The 24,083-nt window shown below is 39.0% G+C and overlaps 1 protein-coding gene across 8 annotated transcripts in view; it reads left to right on the top strand.

Moving 5' to 3' along the window:
* LOC136246405 (deleted in lung and esophageal cancer protein 1-like) overlaps positions 1–23,752 on the top strand; it is a 54,490-nt gene extending 30,738 nt beyond the window's left edge. For 2 of the 8 annotated variants that reach the window (XM_066037789.1, XM_066037788.1), the window contains 10 exons: positions 10,998–11,240; positions 12,884–13,061; positions 18,131–18,184; positions 18,815–18,852; positions 19,359–19,532; positions 20,502–20,632; positions 21,216–21,351; positions 23,029–23,099; positions 23,268–23,498; positions 23,549–23,752. In XM_066037789.1, the coding sequence (XP_065893861.1) occupies positions 19,379–19,532; positions 20,502–20,632; positions 21,216–21,296 (366 nt within the window). In that variant the 5' untranslated portion in view covers positions 10,998–11,240; positions 12,884–13,061; positions 18,131–18,184; positions 18,815–18,852; positions 19,359–19,378 and the 3' untranslated portion in view covers positions 21,297–21,351; positions 23,029–23,099; positions 23,268–23,498; positions 23,549–23,752. Of the gene's footprint in view, positions 1–1,141; positions 1,164–10,997; positions 11,241–12,883; positions 13,062–18,130; positions 18,185–18,814; positions 18,853–19,358; positions 19,533–20,501; positions 20,633–21,215; positions 21,352–22,336; positions 22,895–23,028; positions 23,100–23,267; positions 23,499–23,548 lie in introns of those variants that run through there. The other 6 variants (XM_066037791.1, XM_066037790.1, XM_066037794.1 and 3 more) reach the window with 6 other exon arrangements.
* Positions 23,753–24,083: the final 331 nt, after the last annotated feature.

Raw genomic sequence — 24,083 nt, 5'->3', positions numbered from 1 at the left:
TTGTTATAACCAATAGGGTTTTTGGTTGTGCAATAATACATTATTATTAGTGTGTAATTTTCGTATTTGGTAATTCATGAAAATTTTTAAATTCTTTTAATTACACTGTGCACTGCTAAAGAAGCGCTTGTTAAACAAACCACTTTTACCAACATATTACGCACAGAAATACCTTCTAAACTGTTGACTATCATGTTTTTTTTTCCACAAATTCTCTTGACAAGGCCTCAAATAATAAGCTTATCTTCATTTTTGTTCACATATGTAAGAGATATGCCCCCTTTCAACAACTCAAAGGGATAGGCTATTCCTAGTAGTCTACGAGGCCTGCACCGTTGTTTTTCAGTTGCTAAACACCTGTAAAACCCTGAAGGGAAGGTAATTCACAAAGTCTGTGGAGAGTCGCCACACCCGTATTTCAGACCACTGAAAAGAAGTGCAAAGTTTACCTGTGCAGAAGTTTAATACAGGCTTCATTTCACTTTTACTTCTTACTTACTGGCTGAGGTGATTGATTGCTTAGCGTGACAAAGGCTATTAGCCCGAGTCTCTGGGTGATTAGTCATCATGCTAGTTAGTGTGGGCATCATTCGTCCGCCCACGTCAGGCTATCAGCCCGAAATCGTGACAGTAATCTGTCACATGACTGCCCAGGTAGGTATATATATATATATATATATATATATATATACCCATGATCACGTGAAACTTCAAAGGCGCCGCTGGTTGCATATAGGGCATATGCACCCCAACACACAGGTGAGTATATGTATACTCTCACCTGGGATGTCACATGACACATTACTGTGTCACAGTTACGGGCTGATAGCCCGACGTGGACGGGCGAATGACGCCCACACTAGCATGACTAATTACCCAGATGACTCAGGCTACTAGCCTTTGTCACGCTAGGCGATCAATCACCCCAGCCAGTACGAGTCCACCCACTGGATTCATTTTATACCCATACCTAGCAACTTTGATTATGGGTGGCACCAAGTAACGTTGCTCCTATGTTTGTTGATATGAACAGACAAGTCCTGACGATATACGGAGATATGTTTACTAAGTCCCACAATCAATTTGATTCTTCATTGTGAGAGCTGAATTGTGAGAGGAACGTTTCCAGCGTGTCTACCATGCCAAACTATGGCGAATTAAGTGTAAGTATATACTTTAAGTTGGTTTGTGTGCATATGGGTTGTTAGTAAGTAATGTAGTACGGATTAATTTAGAAACATGGTATATATCATATGAACCATGGCTCACTTCGGTGTATTGCACTTATATACACCCCGACTCCGAAGTCAGAGGAAGTTTACTGTTGATAAATGCTGAGGCGAAACCGAGGCGTTTGTCAACGGTAAACTTCGATGACTGAGGAGTCGGGGTGTATATAAGTGCAATACACCTCGTAGCCATGGTTTATATATTACATATATATACTTAACTGGGTGAGTATATATATCTAATCCAAAACAGCCAAGCTGTAAAAAAAGTGTGTGGCCCTCGGAAAGGCTATGGTGAAAAAAGATGTGAAATCCAAGGTGGCGGCCAAGAAATGGCTGTGATGGTAGGTTAATGGTAAAAATTTTAATAATGACAATTCAGGTAAATTTTGTGAAGCGGCACAAAAATTCACCTGAATTGTCGTTATTAAAATTTTTACCATTAACCTACCATCACAGCCATTTCTTGGCCGCCACCTTGGATTTCACATCTTTTTTCACCATAGCCTTTCTGAGGGCCGCACACTTTTTTTACAGCTTGGCTGTTTTGGATTAGATTTCATTTCTTTTTGTATTTGTATACCCCAAAGCCGGCCTATGGCCAGCTTTGGGACTTTTTAAACCTATGTTTTTTTTCTTTACTACAGGAAGACGAAACGATGAAGTAGATGTATATACTTTAAATATTTTATCAGTAAATGTACAAATTATATATATAATACATATGTGATCGGATTTGCGAAAAGGGGTCTTCCACACACATCCAATTTGCCAACTTTGACAATTGATAACTTCAGATTGGAAAGAGCTATTGTCTTGAAATTTGGGCAGTGGTGATTTCTTTGCAGCTGAACTCTCTACATGATGGTTTCTTTGTAGCTGAACTCTCTACAAGGTAATTTCTTCTAGCTGATCTCTCTACAGGGAGATTTTTTGTAGCTGAACTATCTACAAGGTAACTTCTTCTAGCTGATCTCTCTACAGGGTGATTTGTTTGTAGCTGAATTCTGTATAGGTGATTTGTTTGCAGCTGAGTGCTTTACAGAATGGTTTCTTTGTAGCTGAACTCTCTACAAAGTAACATCTTCTAACTGATCTTTCTACAGGGTGATTTGTTTGTAGCTGAACTATCTACAAGGTAATTTCTTCTAGCTGATCTCTCTACAGGGTGATTTGTTTGTAGCTGAATTCTTTACAGGTGATTTGTTTTTCAGCTGAGCTCTTTATAGAATGGTTTCTTTGTAGTTGAACTCTCTACAAAGTAACTTCTTCTAACTGATCTTTCTACAGGGTGATTTGTTTGTAGCTGAACTATCTACAAGGTAACTTCTTCTAGCTGATCTCTCTACAGGGAGGTTTGTTTGTAGCTGAACTCTCTACAGGTGATTTGTTTGTAGCTGAATTCTGTACAGGTGATTTGTTTGTAGCTGAATTCTGTACAGGTGGTTTCTTTGTAGCTGAACTCTCTAAAAGGTAACTTCTTCTAACTGATCTTTCTACAGGGCAATTTGTTTCTAGCAGAATTTTCTACAGGGTGATTTCTTTGCAGCTAAACTCTCTACATGATGGTTTCTTTGTAGCTGAACTCTCTACAAGGTAATTTCTTCTAGCTGATCTCTCTACAGGGTGATTTCTTTGTAGCTGAATTCTGTACAGGTGATTTGTTTGCAGCTGAGCTCTTTACAGAATAGTTTCTTTGTAGCTGAACTCTCTACAAGGTAATTTTTCTAGCTGATGTCTCTACAAGGTAGCTAGTTTGTAGCTGAACTCTCTACATGGTGGTTTCTTTGTAACTGAACTTTCTACAAGATGACTTCTTCTAGCTGATCTTTCAATAGGGTGATTTGTTTGTAGCTTTACTCTCTACAAGGTAACTTCTTCTAGCTGATCTCTCTACAGGGAGATTTGTTTGTAACTGAACTTTCTAAATGATGGTTTCTTTGTAGCTGAACTCTCTACAAGTTAACTTCTAGCTGATCTCTCTGCAGGGTGATTTGTTTGTAGCTGAATTCTGTACAGGTGATTTGTTTGCAGCAGAGCTCTTTACAGAATGGTTTCTTTGTAGCTGAACTCTCTACAAGGTAACTTCTTCTAACTGATCTTTCTACGGGGCAATTTGTTTCTGGCAGAATTTTCTACAGGGTGATTTCTGTGCAGCTGAACTCTCTACATGGTGTTTTCTTTGTAGCTGAACTCTCTACAAGGTAATTTCTTCTAGCTGATCTCTCTACAGGGAGATTTGTTTGTAGCTGAACTCTCTACAAGTTAACTTCTTCTAGCTGATCTCTCTACAGGGAGATTTGTTTGTAGCTGAACTCTCTACAAGTTAACTTCTTCTAGCCGATCTCTCTACATGGTGATTTGTTTGTAGCTGAATTCTGTATAGGTGATTTGTTTGCAGCTGAGCTCTTTAAATAATGGTTTCTTTGTAGCTGAACTCTCTCAAGGTAACTTCTTCTAGCTGATGTCTTTACAAGGTCACTAGTTTGTAGCTGAATTCTCTACATGGTGGTTTCTTTGTAACTGAACTCTCTACAAGGTAACTTTTTCTAGCTCATCTTTCTACAGGGTGATTTATTTGTAGCTGAATTCTGTACAGGTGGTTTGTTTGCAGCTGAGCTCTTTAAAGAATGGTTTCTTTGTAGCTGAGCTCTCTACAAGGTAACTTCTTCTAGCTGATGTCTCTACAATGTCACTAGTTTGTAGCTGAGCTCTCTACATGGTGGTTTTTTTGTAACTGAACTCTCTACAAGGTGACCTCTTCTAGCTGATCTTTCTACAGGGTGATTTGTTTGAAGCTGAGCTCTCTACAAGGTAACTTCTTCTAGCTGATCTCTCTACAGGTAGATTCGTTTGTAGCTGAACTCTCTACATGATGGTTTCTTTGTAGCTGAACTCCCTCAAGGTAACTTCTTCTAGCTGATGTCTTTACAGGGTCACTAGTTTGTAGCTGAATTCTCTACATGGTGGTTTCTTTGTAACTGAACTCTCTACAAGGTAACTTTTTCTAGCTCATCTTTCTACAGGGTGATTTGTTTGAAGCTGAACTCTCTACAAGGTAACTTCTTCTAGCTGATCTCTCTAACTCTCTACATGATGGTTTCTTTGTAGCTGAACTCTCTCAAGGTAACTTCTTCTAGCTGATGTCTCTACAAGGTCACTATGTAGCTGAGCTCTCTACATGATGGTTTTTTTGTAACTGAACTCTCTACAAGGTGACCTCTTCTAGGTGATCTTTCTACAGGGTGATTTGTTTGAAGCTGAACTCTCTACAAGGTAACTTCTTCTAGCTGATCTCTCTACAGGGAGATTTGTTTGTAGCTGAACTCTCTACATGATGGTTTCTTTGTAGCTGAACTCTCTCAAGGTAACTTCTTCTAGCTGATGTCTTTACAGGGTCACTAGTTTGTAGCTGAATTCTCTACATGGTGGTTTCTTTGTAACTGAACTCTCTACAAGGTAACTTTTTCTTGCTCATCTTTCTACAGGGTGATTTATTTGTAGCTGAATTCTGTACAGGTGGTTTGTTTGCAGCTGAGCTCTTTAAAGAATGGTTTCTTTGTAGCTGAACTCTCTACAAGGTAACTTCTTCTAGCTGATGTCTCTACAAGGTCACTAGTTTGTACCTGAGCTCTCTACATGATGGTTTTTTTGTAACTGAACTCTCTACAAGGTGACCTCTTCTAGCTGATCTTTCTACAGGGTGATTTGTTTGTAGCTGAACTATCTACAAGGTAATTTCTTCTAGCTGATCTCTCTACAGGGTGATTTGTTTGTAGCTGAATTCTTTACAGGTGATATGTTTGCAGCTGAGCTCTTTACAGAATTGTTTCTTTGTAGTTGAACTCTCTACAAAGTAATTTCTTCTAACTGATCTTTCTACAGGGTGATTTGTTTGTAGCTGAACTATCTACAAGGTAACTTCTTCTAGCTGATCTCTCTACATGGTGATTTGTTTGTAGCTGAATTCTGTATAGGTGATTTGTTTGCAGCTGAGCTCTTTAAATAATGGTTTCTTTGTAGCTGAACTCTCTCAAGGTAACTTCTTCTAGCTGATGTCTTTACAAGGTCACTAGTTTGTAGCTGAATTCTCTACATGGTGGTTTCTTTGTAACTGAACTCTCTACAAGGTAACTTTTTCTAGCTCATCTTTCTACAGGGTGATTTATTTGTAGCTGAATTCTGTACAGGTGGTTTGTTTGCAGCTGAGCTCTTTAAAGAATGGTTTCTTTGTAGCTGAGCTCTCTACAAGGTAACTTCTTCTAGCTGATGTCTCTACAATGTCACTAGTTTGTAGCTGAGCTCTCTACATGGTGGTTTTTTTGTAACTGAACTCTCTACAAGGTGACCTCTTCTAGCTGATCTTTCTACAGGGTGATTTGTTTGAAGCTGAGCTCTCTACAAGGTAACTTCTTCTAGCTGATCTCTCTACAGGTAGATTCGTTTGTAGCTGAACTCTCTACATGATGGTTTCTTTGTAGCTGAACTCCCTCAAGGTAACTTCTTCTAGCTGATGTCTTTACAGGGTCACTAGTTTGTAGCTGAATTCTCTACATGGTGGTTTCTTTGTAACTGAACTCTCTACAAGGTAACTTTTTCTAGCTCATCTTTCTACAGGGTGATTTGTTTGAAGCTGAACTCTCTACAAGGTAACTTCTTCTAGCTGATCTCTCTAACTCTCTACATGATGGTTTCTTTGTAGCTGAACTCTCTCAAGGTAACTTCTTCTAGCTGATGTCTCTACAAGGTCACTATGTAGCTGAGCTCTCTACATGATGGTTTTTTTGTAACTGAACTCTCTACAAGGTGACCTCTTCTAGGTGATCTTTCTACAGGGTGATTTGTTTGAAGCTGAACTCTCTACAAGGTAACTTCTTCTAGCTGATCTCTCTACAGGGAGATTTGTTTGTAGCTGAACTCTCTACATGATGGTTTCTTTGTAGCTGAACTCTCTCAAGGTAACTTCTTCTAGCTGATGTCTTTACAGGGTCACTAGTTTGTAGCTGAATTCTCTACATGGTGGTTTCTTTGTAACTGAACTCTCTACAAGGTAACTTTTTCTTGCTCATCTTTCTACAGGGTGATTTATTTGTAGCTGAATTCTGTACAGGTGGTTTGTTTGCAGCTGAGCTCTTTAAAGAATGGTTTCTTTGTAACTGAACTCTCTACAAGGTAACTTCTTCTAGCTGATGTCTCTACAAGGTCACTAGTTTGTACCTGAGCTCTCTACATGATGGTTTTTTTGTAACTGAACTCTCTACAAGGTGACCTCTTCTAGCTGATCTTTCTACAGGGTGATTTGTTTGTAGCTGAACTATCTACAAGGTAATTTCTTCTAGCTGATCTCTCTACAGGGTGATTTGTTTGTAGCTGAATTCTTTACAGGTGATATGTTTGCAGCTGAGCTCTTTACAGAATTGTTTCTTTGTAGTTGAACTCTCTACAAAGTAATTTCTTCTAACTGATCTTTCTACAGGGTGATTTGTTTGTAGCTGAACTATCTACAAGGTAACTTCTTCTAGCTGATCTCTCTACAGGGAGGTTTGTTTGTAGCTGAACTCTCTACAGGTGATTTGTTTGTAGCTGAATTCTGTACAGGTGATTTGTTTGTAGCTGAATTCTGTACAGGTGGTTTCTTTGTAGCTGAACTCTCTAAAAGGTAACTTCTTCTAACTGATCTTTCTACAAGGCAATTTGTTTCTAGCAGAATTTTCTACAGGGTGATTTCTTTGCAGCTAAACTCTCTACATGATGGTTTCTTTGTAGCTGAACTCTCTACAACGTAATTTCTTCTAGCTGATCTCTCTACAGGGTGATTTGTTTGTAGCTTCACTCTCTACAAGGTAACTTCTTCTAGCTGATCTCTCTACAGGGAGATTTGTTTGTAACTGAACTTTCTAAATGATGGTTTCTTTGTAGCTGAACTCTCTACAAGTTAACTTCTTCTAGCTGATCTCTCTGCAGGGTGATTTGTTTGTAGCTGAATTCTGTACAGGTGATTTGTTTGCAGCAGAGCTCTTTACAGAATGGTTTCTTTGTAGCTGAACTCTCTACAAGGTAACTTCTTCTAACTGATCTTTCTACGGGGCAATTTGTTTCTGGCAGAATTTTCTACAGGGTGATTTCTGTGCAGCTGAACTCTCTACATGGTGTTTTCTTTGTAGCTGAACTCTCTACAAGGTAATTTCTTCTAGCTGATCTCTCTACAGGGAGATTTGTTTGTAGCTGAACTCTCTACAGGTGATTTGTTTGAAGCTGAACTCTCTAAATGATGGTTTCTTTGTAGCTGAACTCTCTACAAGTTAACTTCTAGCTGATCTGTCTACATGGTGATTTGTTTGTAGCTGAATTCTGTATAGGTGATTTGTTTGCAGCTGAGCTCTTTAAATAATGGTTTCTTTATAGCTGAACTCTCTACAAGGTAACTTTTTCTAGCTCATCTTTCTACAGGGTGATTTATTTGTAGCTGAATTCTGTACAGGTGGTTTGTTTACAGCTGAGCTCTTTAAAGAATGGTTTCTTTGTAGCTGAACTCTCTACAAGGTAACTTCTTCTAGCTGATGTCTCTACAATGTCACTAGTTTGTAGCTGAACTCTCTACATGGTGGTTTTTTTGTAACTGAACTCTCTACAAGGTGACCTCTTCTAGCTGATCTTTCTACAGGGTGATTTGTTTGAAGCTGAGCTCTCTACAAGGTAACTTCTTCTAGCTGATCTCTCTACAGGTAGATTCGTTTGTAGCTGAACTCTCTACATGATGGTTTCTTTGTAGCTGAACTCTCTCAAGGTAACTTCTTCTAGCTGATGTCTTTACAGGGTCACTAGTTTGTAGCTGAATTCTCTACATGGTGGTTTCTTTGTAACTGAACTCTCTACAAGGTAACTTTTTCTAGCTCATCTTTCTACAGGGTGATTTGTTTGAAGCTGAACTCTCTACAAGGTAACTTCTTCTAGCTGATCTCTCTAACTCTCTACATGATGGTTTCTTTGTAGCTGAACTCTCTCAAGGTAACTTCTTCTAGCTGATGTCTCTACAAGGTCACTATGTAGCTGAGCTCTCTACATGATGGTTTTTTTGTAACTGAACTCTCTACAAGGTGACCTCTTCTAGGTGATCTTTCTACAGGGTGATTTGTTTGAAGCTGAACTCTCTACAAGGTAACTTCTTCTAGCTGATCTCTCTACAGGGAGATTTGTTTGTAGCTGAACTCTCTACATGATGGTTTCTTTGTAGCTGAACTCTCTCAAGGTAACTTCTTCTAGCTGATGTCTTTACAGGGTCACTAGTTTGTAGCTGAATTCTCTACATGGTGGTTTCTTTGTAACTGAACTCTCTACAAGGTAACTTTTTCTAGCTCATCTTTCTACAGGGTGATTTGTTTGAAGCTGAACTCTCTACAAGGTAACTTCTTCTAGCTGATCTCTCTAACTCTCTACATGATGGTTTCTTTGTAGCTGAACTCTCTCAAGGTAACTTCTTCTAGCTGATGTCTCTACAAGGTCACTATGTAGCTGAGCTCTCTACATGATGGTTTTTTTGTAACTGAACTCTCTACAAGGTGACCTCTTCTAGCTGATCTTTCTACAGGGTGATTTGTTTGAAGCTGAACTCTCTACAAGGTAACTTCTTCTAGCTGATCTCTCTACAGGGAGATTTGTTTGTAGCTGAACTCTCTACATGATGGTTTCTTTGTAGCTGAACTCTCTCAAGGTAACTTCTTCTAGCTGATGTCTTTACAGGGTCACTTGTTTGTAGCTGAATTCTCTACATGGTGGTTTCTTTGTAACTGAACTCTCTACAAGGTAACTTTTTCTTGCTCATCTTTCTACAGGGTGATTTATTTGTAGCTGAATTTTGTACAGGTGGTTTGTTTGCAGCTGAGCTGTTTAAAGAATGGTTTCTTTGTAGCTGAACTCTCTACAAGGTAACTTCTTCTAGCTGATGTCTCTACAAGGTCACTAGTTTGTAGCTGAGCTCTCTACATGATGGTTTTTTTGTAACTGAACTCTCTACAAGGTGACCTCTTCTAGCTGATCTTTCTACAGTGTGATTTGTTTTAAGCTGAACTCTCTACAAGGTAACTTCTTCTAGCTGATCTCTCTACAGGGAGTTTTGTTTGTAGCTGAACTCTCTACATGATGGTTTCTTTGTAGCTGAACTCTCTGCAAGGTAACTTCTTCTATTGATCTCTCCACAGGGCGATTTGTTTGTAGCTGAACTCTCTACATGGTGGTTTCTTTGTAGCTGAACTCTACAAGGTAATTTTTTCTAGCTGAACTATCTCTTTCCATAGTTGCATGAACTCCATACAAGGTAACGTCTTCTAGCTGATCTCTCTACAGGGTGACTTGTGTGTAGCTGATCTCTATACAGGTTTCTTATTTCTAGCTGATCTCTTTAATTCTCTTCAGAGTGACTGCTCTATTAGAATGACTGCTCTATTAGAGTATCTCGATCTCGCACTTGCTGCACCAAGTTGGATTTCGTGTTATAACTCCGTGGCTTTAAGTCTGATTCTTCTACACCATTGATGAGCCTTTCTAAGATGATTACTCCATCTGTGCAACGATTTTCAAAGCATTACCCCAAGCGGTTTATTTGGTAGGCGTGGCAAGCAGTCGTTTTTTTTATTAGCTAATCTCGATTGCGTAATTGTTACACACTGTTGGTTTTTTCGTTGTATCTTCCTGGTTTTTAGCTCGATTTCTTTCAAACCACAAAAGGTTTGAGGTTCAATAGTTAACCTATTCACCCACCGATTTTCAGCTTCTTCCCATACGCGGTTTACCCTGTAGGCGTGACAACATATTGGTGTTATTTTTCGTGAATAATCGCTCATAACTCTTTGCCTGTTTATCGTATTCCAGCCAAAGTTGGTACCGAGATGCGCCTTTATACCCCCCTTCTGTGTGCCAAATTTCAAGGCAATCGGATATGGCGTGCGAGTTTTATAGCAGTTTTTGTAAGTGTGCGACAAGTAAAAGAAAAATAAGAAGAAGAAGAAAAAAAATGAAGAAACCAAGCCAATTTTTGAAGTCGCATATCTCGGGAATGCGCGAAGCGATTTCGCTCAAATTTGGAATGTGGAGTGCTGCAGTTGGGGGGCATGTCCACAGCAAAAATCGTCTTGTTTCATCAAGGAAGCACAGAGCTACGGAGGTGCGAAAATTGCGTTTTCTTTCTTCCTGTCAATATACTCACGGGTGTTACGCGCCGGCTTCTTGGGCCGCACGACACACTACCGTGTGTCTTGATACTCACCTGAAGTGTATATTCCCTATATACAACCAGCGGCACCTTTGAAGTTTCATGTGATCATGGTATATATTTATGTTGTTGTATAACATCAAAGTGGATTATGAACTGCTTGTCACTACATTGACATCAGACCATTCTGCAAATGCATGAATATACTCTAATAGAACAGTCAGTCATCATTGGTTAGTCCAATAGGTAATAGGATGGTATTTGAGTTAGTTGTCTGGTAAATGTTCAATGATTGTCCATTATAATCCTCTCTAATAATAGTTCCACATATTGTTAGGAGGTTTTCAGTCAGATCATCAATACTATATTCTTTATTTCTTCCTATGCAGTTCCGTCAACAGAACACCCTATGTGTACAGATACACAATTTATTGTGACTGTTTGTGTATTGTGTGTGTGATGTGTGAACTTTTTATATGTACAGGTATATTGACTTATTGTCAGCCTGTAATTGTTATCATGTATTTCACATAGTAACATCTCACCACACTTTCTTACAGGACCACCACAAGGCTAGACCATTACATGTTGGGAGAACAGAGTCACCAGATGAGGCACACGATAGCCACCACCAGCCACAAGTCTAGACCATTACATGTTGGGAGAACAGAGTCACCAGACGAGGCACATGATAGCCACCACCAGCTACAAGTCTTATCCTAAGAATAGCAACTTGTTACGAAAAAGACACTCTAAACTACTAAATGTCACTAGGAATGACCAGACAGATGTAGCAACACCATGTTAGTGTGTGTATTTGTACTACAGTGTGTGTGTGTGTGTGTGTGTGTGTGTGTGTGTGTGTGTGTGTGTGTGTGTGTCTGTGTGTGTGTGTGTGTGTGTGTGTGTGATCTCCACATTGAGACTATCTACTGTAAACAGCACATGTGAGGTCTAGGTCGGACTTGTGGTATCTGTCACGAGGACGATATCAGTGGCGTAGCCAAGGGGGGGGGCAAGGGGAGGCATTTGCCCCCCGTCACTAAGTGATGTTTTTTTAACTTCCGTCATAAGCTTTCCAGTAATTGACATGCATCCCAAATATCGTGATAATTTTTTTTATATCGTGATATGTTATTGAATCTTTATATCGTGATATAAGCTGAAGTATAGATTTTAGCTATAATTAGAGAAAAATGTACACAAGATGTCATTGTACACTGTAATATTTTTTGATAAAAGAGCTTGTCAGTAATGTAATGTTGTATGCTAGTGATGTACGTACCATGTTGTGTTGTACTTCTAGTACATTAGTGCTACAAGTGTCATCAGTGTAAGTACACAAGCTGAGTGATGAGTTTGTATAATTATCGTGATATATATCATATCGTGATAATTGTGTGTAATAATCGTGATAGGAAAATATCCTATATCGCACACCACTAGTGTAGTATGTGTGTGTGTGCGCGTGTGTGTGTATTTGTACTGTAGTGTGTGTGTGTGGGTGTAGTATGTGTGTGTGTTTGTGTGTGTGTGGGTGTAGTATGTGTGTGTGTTTGTGTGTGTGTGTGTGGGTGTAGTATGTGTGTGTGTAGTGTGTGCGTGTGCGCGTGTGTGTGTATTTGTACTGTAGTGTTTGTGTGTGTGTGTGTGTGTGGGTGTAGTATGTGTGTGCATGTGTGTGTGTGTGCGCACGCACACACACACACTACACACAGTATGTATATGTGCGCGTGTGTGTAGTATGTGTGTGTGCATGTGTGTGTGTGCGCGCGCACGCGTGTGTGTGTGTGTGCGCACGTGTGTGTGTGTGTGCGCACGTGTGTGTGTGTGTGTGTGCACGTGTGTGTGTGTGTGCGCACGTGTGTGTGTGTGTGCGCACGTGTGTGTGTGTGTGTGCACGTGCGTGTGTGTGCGCGCACGCGTGTGTGTGTGTGCGCACGCGTGTGTGTGTGTCCCAGGATTTATCCTCAGGTTCTGCATATCACAGTACCTGATGCCATTACTTACAGTAGCAGCCATATAAAGAACAAATTTAGCCATAACATGGCGTGATGTGCTATTGAATGGTGAATTGTGTTGTGTAGATATTAACCATTTTTAAGATTTGCATAGTTTTTATTTAGAGTAGTTTATGAAAATTTTGGTCTAGTAAGTTAAATTACCCTATGTAGGTACCATTTCACACCTTGTTTAACTAAGTTACAGTTCTTTGTTTATAGTCATCCGTAGATGACAGTTAATCCATGTGTTTAGTAATACATACGTATGATAAGATCAGTAAGTATCCTCCATCTACAGTGGACAACCCTGTAGTTATGCAAGCCTCTAGTGATCAGATAACTACAACTCTGAAGTTGTATGTTAAAAATATACCAGTGCGGTGTCCGTCGTGTATTGTGTGTTAGCTAGTTCTCTGTTATGATACACCTCTCATCTCCACTAGCTCATACCACAGTTTTAAGGAGTAAGAGTACCCAGTGACAGATAAGAAGACAGATGAGTTGAACACCAGGAGGTCATTGGACATTACTAGTCCTACCCTACTGGATGATGATGATGACAGTGATGAGGTGGAGGAGAGCACTAATAAGAGTAGTGTGGTCAAGAGGGACTTCTCTAAGGTGTGTACTTATCATCTTTGTGTTTGTGATTGTGTGTGTGAAACTTTCGTATGAATATATGTGACCATCTCAGTGGATTCTGCCTGGTCCACCCAACTTCCAAATTTCATTTTATTTTCTCAGCTTTAAATTATGGTTAGCAGTTTTGGAATTATAGCACTGGATGGTAAGAAGAGCAAAGAATCTAAATATACAGCAACTACAATGAAAATAAACTGTAAGCATTTAAATTTGCTGCCTTAACTTTTGTTTGCATTAGTCTACAGAGTTGGGATTTAGCTTACAATGTTCACCATGAATTGGCAAATGAATCAATATAGTTTCATCACTGTAGTCACTTACAATAAACATTTTTATATAAAGAAGTAACATCTATTTTGCTGCATCATAAGGAAGCACATGTGGCATGCGCACTGTTGGGGCTAATAAAACAAAACGAGGATATTCAAATTCCCCATGAACAGGCAAACAAGGTGGTATATAGAATTAATTGGTTTGAGACTAGCTTCCCTTGAGTAATGGCTTGATTAAAACTTGCCAACGTATGTTTTTCTTTGTAGCATGTGTAGTTTCATCATTTGTTGTAAATTTTGTTATTACCAAAACATATGGTTGTGAAAACTAAGCAGGCTTTTGCTGAGGTGGCCACATAATAGTGCTGGGTGATATAGCCGACATAAGACATATTTTTTATATCACAATGCAATAGCTAGAAACTATATCACAATATAGCACGCATGATCTAAGCAGAACAACGTAAGCTGGTAAGACGGCATCTCCAGTTTTGCCATTACTCCTGCTGCACCCACATCTCGCCCACGTCAACGGTGTGGCATACTGTTGGGTATTTTGAAGGTGCTATCTACTTAGATCTGTGTGCAGCGGTTGGGATGTGTAGGAAGGAGTAAACCAGTGAGAGGAATAGTAGTTCAAGGAGCTACTGTGATTAACCAATGCCAATTTTCAGCTACTTGAATTTGTAAAAAGATTGAAATACTCTAATTGAGCAGTCAGTGTGATACTCTAATAGAACAGTCAGTAGAATATATAACATTGCTCTAATTATACTGCTTGGTCTATGCTGTCTTAATATTAAAAAAAGAAAGGAGCAAGATACTTTGCATGGCAAAAAAGCCTCTGGATTCCATTTCAAAGCATCTATTTTTGTGAAATTTCCTGGGGGAGCATGCCCCCATACCCTCCTAGCTTGCATGTACTTTACACATGTAGTTATTAATCTCTAATGTAATTATCATAATAGATCAAGGTGACAAAAGTATTGCAGATTAAGTTACAGGTGAACTGGAAGACTAAATATTGTAATTTGCCAGCAGTTCAGCAGTTCTTTTTAAATCTCATTTTAACTAGTTGTTCAAAGATATTTTTTTTTGGAATTTTAAGTCAAATTAGGGATCATAGAAAAAAGTAGTGATACAAGTTGATGTTCCCTGTACCTACAGATATACCTTATTTGGTCATGGAGTAGGTTGTGTATCTGTAGGTGTAGGTGACCTCACTTGTTTCACTACTTGTTATTTCTATGATCCCTAATTCAGAGCCTGAAATTACGGTCGGACATCGGACAATTTCTGACCATTATTAGTATTTGTCTGAACAAGTATCATTTTGTACGGACATAACGTCCGAGCCAGTATTAAAGGCGATAAGAACACTGCCAACAAGTATAGTATTTAATTTACAGTACTAATCACAATACCGCTCAAATGCAACGTCGTCTCGTGCGGGTGCGAGTGATTTTAAAAAGGGCGTGGCACCCATTTCATTCTTGAGTATTCATCCCAAACGAAACGGGATGAATACTCGTGAACGAAACAAGTGCCACGCCCTTCAATTAGCGAGATCCAGCGACGAAACTAATGGGAGAACAAGTCTTCTTTGCTAGCACCAGTCCGACTGATCGACAAATAAAAAAGTGTGCACACGTGAGCATGTGCCAATTTTACGAACGAAAAATTTCTCCTCGTGGCAAAGCAGTTGTTTCACTTTAGTATATACGTTACTGTATACGTATACTGTAGTTTTTGAGCCGAGCGATATTCAGTAAGTTTGGTAACTTATACTCGCCAAACTGCTTCATTGGGTGCTGGGGCGAGGAAGTCTAGTGTACCTCATATACGCATAGTGCTTTCCGGACTTTGGTAGCTAGTCAGTAGAAGAACTTTGAAAGCAGTATACTAATTTATGGGCCCAGAAAGCAGTTTGGCGAGCAAAAGCACGTGTAACTATTCGTGACTACCTGGGTTATGCGCTGTTGTTGGTACGTATTTCAGGTATTGGATAACTGTACATCAATGTCTAAGAGAACTTGCACTACTAGCTCTGATGGTGACAGCAGCTCTTCCACAAAGCGTCGAAAAGTAAAGTTTGGCACCTTTCGAAAATGGCTTATGGACTATGACCGTGAGTACAAGACTTTAGCCTGGCTAGATTCAGATACATCTTGGGAAAATGGTGAAAAAGTTGTGGAGAAGCTAAAATGTAAAGTATGAGAAGTACAAAGAAAGAATTGTTTGTAAAAAGAATTTCAGTGGAAAGTGGATTGAAGGAGCAGAGAGCGTGCGGACCACCAATGTAGTTGATCATGCTAAATCAGATCAACACCTTCATGCCATGAGACTTCTACAGTTGGAGGAAGCCCAAAGCAGAGGGAGAGATACTACTACATTGATGCCAATTGTACAGTCACTAAGTATGATTTCTGAGGAAGAACGGCAAAAATTAAAACTGAAGTTTGACATTGCGTATTTTGTGGCAACTGAGCACATCGCCTACCAGAAGTACCCCAAATTATGTGAGTTGCAGATAAGACACGGTGTAAACCTAGGAACCTCATACTTAAATGGAAATTCAGCAAAGGAATTTGTACAGTATATAGCTGAATCAAAACTGCTATCTGTACAGTCAGCAGTTCAGAGCTCATCTTTCTTTTCACTCCTAATGGATGGGTCTACTGATGCATCAAATTCAGAAAATGAAATGGTATTTGTTATGTGGTGTGATGTAAACAGTAATGACCACACTGTACATACCAGAATGACTTACCTGTCGATGCATACACCACTTCACACAAATGCTGAAGGTCTCTTTGAGTCTCTTCAGCAAGGGCTTCAGTTGTTAGGTATATCATGTGTCACACAAGAAATGTGCAGTGGTTTGGTGGGAATTGCTACTGATGGAGCATCTTCCAACATTGCTGCTAATGGTTTGCGTGGATTGGTTCAGGGAAAACTCCCCTGGGTTGTGTGGATGTGGTGCCTAGCACATAGAACCGAACTAGCTATCAGTGATGCCCTTTCAGGTACCCCTTGCTTTAAGGCTGTAGATGATACGCTTCTGCGTTTGTATTACCTATACCAAAAATCTCCAAAAAAGTGTAGAGAATTGGCTAATATTGTTTCTGATCTTAAAGAAGTTTACCTATTTGATGATCAGGGAGGAACCAGGCCAATTCGAGCTTGTGGCACTCGATGGGTGTGCCATAAAGTTAGTGCTATGAAAAGGGTTATAGACAAATTTGGAGCATATACTGCTCACCTTTGTACTTTGTCTGAAGACTCATCAGTCAAGTCTGTGGATCGCAGCAAGTTCATTGGCTATTTAAAAAAATGGACCGATGCGAAATATTTATTGGGATGTGCCGTATTTGTTGACATCTTAACACCATGTTCAATATTTTCTAAAAGCATGCAAGCTGATGAGCTAGATATAGTTAGCGCACTTACATACCTACTTAAAACTGTGAAAGAAATAGACAAACTTAAGAAAAATCCAATATCCAAATGGAAGTTTACTCTACAATTGTTAATAAGGTTGCTTGTGAAGATGGGAAACACCTGTACCAAGGGCAAGAATTGAAAAGATTTGTTGAAGCAAAATCTTAATTTGAAAGTCACTACATGGAATTTTGTCACTTTGTAGTAAATAAGTTACGTACACGTTTACAATGGTCTGACATGCAGTTATTCCGAGATGTGATAGTCGTGATGGCTACTCAAGGATGGAAAAAACTACTACAAGATGAGCAAAATGATGTTGTCGATGTTGAAGATGCTGATGGGGATGCTGATGACAACAATGATGGTTCTCAGTCAAACTCCTTGGATGCTGTTGACAGGTTGGCCAAGCACTTCAAAGTACCATTAGAAATTGCAGGTGCTGATATCAGTGAAATTCGAGAAGAATTCAAGTCAATGATTGAGTATGCCATTCAGTTTATTTCACTTCCAACCATGGACTACAAATCAGCATGGTGGCGATTGTTTAATTGCCCCAATTCTTCAGAATGGCAGAACGCACTTCTTTTAGCAAAAATTTTGTTTACTTTGCCAGCTTCTAACGGTAAGCTGGAAAGAGCGTTTTCTCAAGTAAACCTTATCAAAACCAACAAGAGGAGTTCCCTTGCCCAAAGTAGTTTGAGCAACCTAGTAGCTTTAAATATTGATAAATCTCCACTTCGGGACTTCAAACCAGATTCTGCGATAGATTTGTGGTGCAGTGCTAAGCAAAGAAGACCCTCTCATGGCCCACGTAAACATTACAAAAAGCGCTGCAGCTCTGAACATAAAGAAGCAACATCAGATTGTCATTTATCTAGTGCATCAGCAATGATTTCAACACGTGATGTGGTGGTTGTCGATGATGATAACGATGCTGAAGAGGTTGAATATTATGGTGATGAAGAAGAGGATGATGAACTTCAACAAGAGAAGTTTCTGCTTGAAGACTGGGATGATTGGGTATTGTAATTATATATCATTTTTACAATTTTTTTCATTTGTGTATGTGGTTTACTGTTTTAACTTTACTCTGTTTCCAAACGCAACTCAACTGTATATTTTATTTTTTTTTATTACTTGTATTTGAACTCAACTGATTATGTCAGACCAAATATAAGAATGTCTGAACAGTTTTGGGTTTGTTCAGACACTTTGTCAGAACATTTCAAAAAAGTAATTTCAGGCACTACTAATTGAACCTTGTACTGTAAGCACATATCAGATTGTACCCATATATGGTAGTATTCTGATCATAATAGTTGTGTTACACAGATCATCACAATCTTATTCCTGATATGGGCAAGAAGAAGAGATATGGAACATTAGGTTAGTAACTGACTGTTGTCTCATTATGTAATGATTAGGGTCAGTTCTGAAGCCAGCGTCAATATTAGTTGATTGACAAATTGCCGTATAGTGGGTTATTTTCAAAGCTGAAAATTTTGCACAAGAGGCAATATCCGAATTTTGAAGTTTTATTTTTAAGAGTGTACATTTTGAAAACAAATGGAAATTCGTGTCACAAATGCATGATATCTTGCCAACAGAAAATTATTCCCTGTCCCTATGTACTGGAGAAAGTCTGGGGAAGTCTCTAGTGGAGCAAATTCTAATCGGCCACTGGCTTGATCACATGTCATTTCTCAACAATGGCAGGTCTGTGATCATCTGTTCAATGATACTGCTAAACCACTAATACTGTGCTATAACACGAGCATGGAGCGATTATATGTTCATGCCAGTCATGTGAACTTTAATTGTGGCAATTTATTTACAAGCAGGAGATAATTTATTTTTGAAAGAAGAGCCTCTTCAAAATAATCCAAACAAAAAACCATTTGAAGATAACCTGAGATACAGTAGTGTTGCTGAAACTTAAGTTGGTATAGTTGGCTTTGTACACAGTGAGCAGGTCTCAGTACAATGTTCATCTCATGATGTTGTTTCACATTCCAGATATTGCTAGTGGCAAGAAAGTACAGAAATCTAGTTCGGTAAGTTATCACCTCATTGTGTGGTGTTGATATCATATGTGGTGTAACACTGCACTTGAATTTATTAAACTTGTTGAGTTGTACATTGATAACTACTCTATTAGAGTAGTTGACTGATTGACTGTTCTATTAGAATAACTTAAAGAATTGATATTATTATGTTGTTGTATAACATCAGAGTGGATTATTGTCATTGATTTGACACCATACCACACTATTACCTATTGGACCAGTCATGACCACTAACTGCTATAAGGATGAATATACTCTAATAGAACATCAAACAGGTTATATGGTGGTATTTGAGTTACTATTAAGTCTTTAGTGTTCTTTATTTCTTCCTACACAATTGTGTAGACAGAACACCTCATGTGTTAGTATACATTGAGACTGTTTATGTATTGTTTGTGTAAACAGTTTGTATATTGACATGTTGTCAGCCTGTAATTTTTTGTGGTTTATTTCATGTATTTCACATGGTAAGAACTCACCACACTTTCTTACAGGACCACCACAAGACCATTGCATGTTGGGAGAGCAGAGTCACCAGATGAGGCACGTGACAGCTACCACCAGCCACAAGTCTTATTCTAAGAGTAGCAGCTTGTTACATCATGAGAAGGGACACTCTAAACTACCAAATGTCACTAGGAATGACCAGACAGATACAGCAACACCATGTTAGTGTGTGTATTTGTACTGCAGTGTGTGTGTGTGTGTGTGTGTGTGTGTGTGTGTGTGTGTGTGTGTGTGCGCGCGCTGTAGTGTGTGCACGTGTGTGTTTGTAGTGTGTGTGTGTGTGTGTGCTGTAGTGTATGAGTCTGTGTGTTTGTGTGTGTGTTTGTAGTGTGTCTGTGTGTTTGTAGTGTGTCTGTGTGTGTTTGTAGTGCGCGCGTGTGTGTTTGTAGTGTGTGCATGTGTGTAGTGTGTGTGTGTGTGTATTTGTAGTGTGTGTGTACGTGTATGTGTGTTGGTAGTGCGTGTGTGTGTGTGTGTGTAGTGTGTGTGTGTAGTGTGTGTGTGTGTGTTTGTAGTACATGTGCGTGTGCGTGTGTGTGTTTGTAGTGTGTGTGTGTGCGTGTGTGTGTGTGTTTGTAGTGTGAGTGTTTGTAGTGTGTGTCTGTGTGTGTGTAGTGTATGAGTTTGTATGTTTGTAGTGTGTGTTTGTGTGTCTGTGTGTGCGCGTGCGTGCGTGTGCTGTTCTAATTATGGTCAGCATAACTTATACACTTAATTATGATTAGCTGATTAATCGACTAGTAATTTTTATAAATTCAGTGATCATATAACTGATTTCTAATATTTCGGTCAACAATGTGGTGTTTGGGTAATCTTCATTCTTCAACATTGATAATCACACTTGTTGTGGGGTTCAGCCTTAGTTGTTGTCTATTACTTTGGCCACTACAAATACAATCTGATAAATTATTCTATACATTTTAAGGTGCAGTTAGCTTACAAAACTACATAAGCCCAGCATAAAATTAGATTAAGTTGAGTTAACCGGATAACCGGAAGTTATGATTTGCCCAGTAACCGGTTATGGTATTTTGTCCATTTTCATAGCTCTACACTGTAGCTCACATATCAAGGTGTATTTCTCTTATATGGTTCCAGTGTATAGAAAGTTCTATTCATCACTTGTATAGTGTCCAGTGGTGTTGGCTATTGTGAGGTGTTGATTAGGCCACTTGTGGCTGGTGCCGTATCAGTAGATCTCAACTGTACTATCACACATCGTAGTCTACCCCTGGTGATGTGTGTTAGAGCTAGTGCTAAAGTGAGTACTTCTTCTAATGTGACTGTTCTATTAGAGTATTTATGTGTTGATTCTGTGCTAGCCACTGAATACAGATACAGTGTTTATGTGTACTGTATGAAACTGTTCTGAGAATCTTAAGATGATGATACCACATTTTACCAGAATAGCTGTGGCTCACATATAATAGTTGCCCCAGATAATAGATAATAGCTATAGTGCAGCCTTGAATTATTATGGTAACTTCTGTTGGATTAGAGCTCTGACTTGTATCTGAATATGTTGGTGCAATTGTTGATAACACAAGTTTGAAGGAGAGACTAAGCCATGAAATAGTGATTTTGAAAGGAGCCATGTGGATAACAGTCTTGAAGGATGCTGTGGGCTCCTACACACAAGATCATAGTTGCCACCCTCAGATAGTAGCTGTTTTCACATGGTAGCCACATTATTTCCTTGCTAAAAGTTATTGTAGTTACAGCTATTAACCTTAACCATTAGTCATCCTGATGCCTATTGTTTTGTGGATTCAATTGTCTGTGTGACTGGATAGTCAGTGTTATGTGTGGTAGTATAGTGATCAGTGAATATGTGTTCCTTGTAGGCTCCCTCATTGACAAGTGACTTACCGTCACTGAACTATGGTCTGATCACTAATGGTTGCTCCAAGACACTTCAGGAATGACACAGAAGTAGCCATCAAGTTTACTCTACAAGAAGTGGTCCCCCCTGATCAACTGGTATACAATTTTAGTAAAAAATATAATGTTGCTTGTGTGTTGTTTGTGAGGCAGCCAAATTGGTGAAACATATAGTGTTGACATGGTAACCATAAGGTTCTATATAGGTTTAATGCTTAATGCTGTTATTTGTTTCCCTAAACAAGAAACTTTTCTAACATTGTTCCAGTCTACCCAGCTTAATCAGTGTCCTCCTTTGTGTCCCGTTCATCTTTGCTGACAGCGAAAAGTGTCGATTTGGTGGTAACATGTGATGGCTTCCCTTTGTAACGGAAATCGCCCGTATTTTTCGTAGTGGCTGTTTTGATTGCAGAGGAGCTTTTCGATCAGTTCTTGATTCGTATTGCTGTGTAACAGGTTGAACATAGTAGACAATGAAGCATAATGGATACTGCACTTTTCAGACAATAATTAAAATAACTGGGGCGCTGCACCAGTGTATGGATGCAAAGGTGCTGTTCTTAATCCAAAATGCTGTGTAATGGGTTGAACATAGCTGACAACGAAGCGTAATAGATACCTCACTTTTCAGACGATAATTAACATAGCTGGGGTGCACGGCTCCATTCAGATGTGGTATGCGTGGGTTCACCAGTCATAATAATTATTTACAAAAAAAAAGTTAACAAACAAGTACATGGAAAAATTTGGAATTTTCAACTAGAGTAGGGACCATGCACAGTAGGGATATAACACTTCTTATTGTTTTACTGTGATTTAATAGCGTGCACTGTACTCCAACTTGTTTCAGTACTTTTCATCGATGTGCTATGGTCCCTACTCTAGTTGAAAATCCCAAATTGTTCTGTGTGCTGCTTGTAATAATGAGGACTTCGTAAATTTGTAGATTGAGTCTGATTAAATTAAATTAAATGATTAGATTAAATACGTAAATTTGTAGAACACCATAGAGTCTGGTTGTTAAGCGTACGCATATGTTAAGCTTGTGTTGTTTGTTAAGTGCTTACCCATTTCTCATACTTAGTCATGGTTGAAAGAAAACACATGTGGACAAACACAAAGTTCCAAGACAAGATGTGCTATACAAGATAGCTACTATAAGACTTGTAGAGGTACTCCAATGTTGCAAGGTGTAAAATTTCACATAGCACGACTATACTTACTAAGCAAAATGGTCTACCGTAGCAGTGGCGGATCTAGAAATTTTCAGAGGAGGTTTCAGATTCCACTCAACTTCAGCCTAACTGTAAGTCGAAGACCAAAAAAAAGGTCACAACCTGCTGTAGAACGTTACAGTTGTGATTTCAAAATCTAAACTATGAAGATTTTCGCCAGTAGAGAATCCTTCTATAACACACGTGGAGATTTTATCACTGGCACGATGACTCGTCAATAAATTTGGGGCACGAGCTATTTTCAGAGGGGGTTTCAGCTGAAACCATTGCAACCCCCCTGTATCCGTCACTGCGTAAGTATGCTCCATACAAATGATTTACACAGTAACCAGACTACTCCAAATATTGGTAGACATTGTGACTACAAATCACATGATCCCCAAGAGAGTGAATCATAATCACAACAAGTAAGCACATACTCTTAACAAGTACATTTTAATTTTCTTGAACTTTATGTGCCTAACAACCAGACTGTATGGTATATTGATGTATCCACTATGTGTTACATCAAAGTGTGGCTATTAGTGTGTGTGTTGTTCAGGTTTGGTTCTCACCCAGCTGATAGTGGATCTGCTAAGAGAAGTGTGAAATTAAACAACACCAGTCCATGTGGTGAGTTAGTTTAGTATAAACGGAGTGAGCACAAGCTACACTTATCCTTGTAGGGTCTCTCCTACATGCACACTGGTCACCATATTTTTGGTAGTGCTTATATTTGTATTTTTAGATGCAGTTAAATCTGACTGCTGGTATTTTTAAAATGTTTATTTTCATATACAGAGCTGATGGTGGACTGGGAGGTGTACAATAAAGTAACAGGGGATCAACAACTGATAGACCTCACTGTGGCTGTGGGTAAACCATTCCCTGATGATATCACTGGTTTTGAGGAATCATGTGATGATGATCTCATACCTGATGATGTCATGAAGGATCATGTGATCTGGTAAAGGTCATAATCAAGGCTCATGAAGGAGTGACCTCGTCTCATCCTATCAGACTGATCAAATTGTAGGTGTCAAAGTTGATTGATTGTTATTGAGGTTGTTGATCACTCACAGGTCATCAAGGGACATTCAAATGTCTCTGCTGATTGATTGATTTATGATTTACCCTCTGGTAGTCAATGACTGCCATTCTCCCTTGCCAGAGCAGTACAAAATATACAAATACAGTATAGCTACGTAGCTAACATGTACAAAAACTAAACACACAGATACAAACATGTGTACAAGTTGAATATCTAAATGGTGGTCTAACGTTAACTAAGGCATAGATACTGCAGGGGCGGATTTAGGGGGGGGGGGGCTTCCTTTTTAAGTTAGTGCTTAGCCTAAATCCTTAATGTGTATCAAAAGCAGACTTATTCCAGGAACTATACATCACTATCAGCACAAATTATGTCTATGTAACTATACCTATTGTTCAACTCTGTTAACAGGAGAGTATAGGTTCTTTTTCTTCAAAAGTTCTTCAAGAAAAAGGTTTGATTGTGGGTTGCATTTCCATAGTTACAAAAGTTTAATTGTGAGTTTTGTTTTATACATTGTTTTCCACTATGGCTATAAGAGGTGATTCTTAATCAAAGTGTAGTTT

Source organism: Dysidea avara, chromosome 2, assembly GCF_963678975.1.
Source record: "Dysidea avara chromosome 2, odDysAvar1.4, whole genome shotgun sequence".
Lineage (NCBI taxonomy): Eukaryota > Metazoa > Porifera > Demospongiae > Dictyoceratida > Dysideidae > Dysidea > Dysidea avara.
Note: the sequence above shows the minus strand (reverse complement) of the source record. Positions and strands in the feature narration are given on the sequence as shown.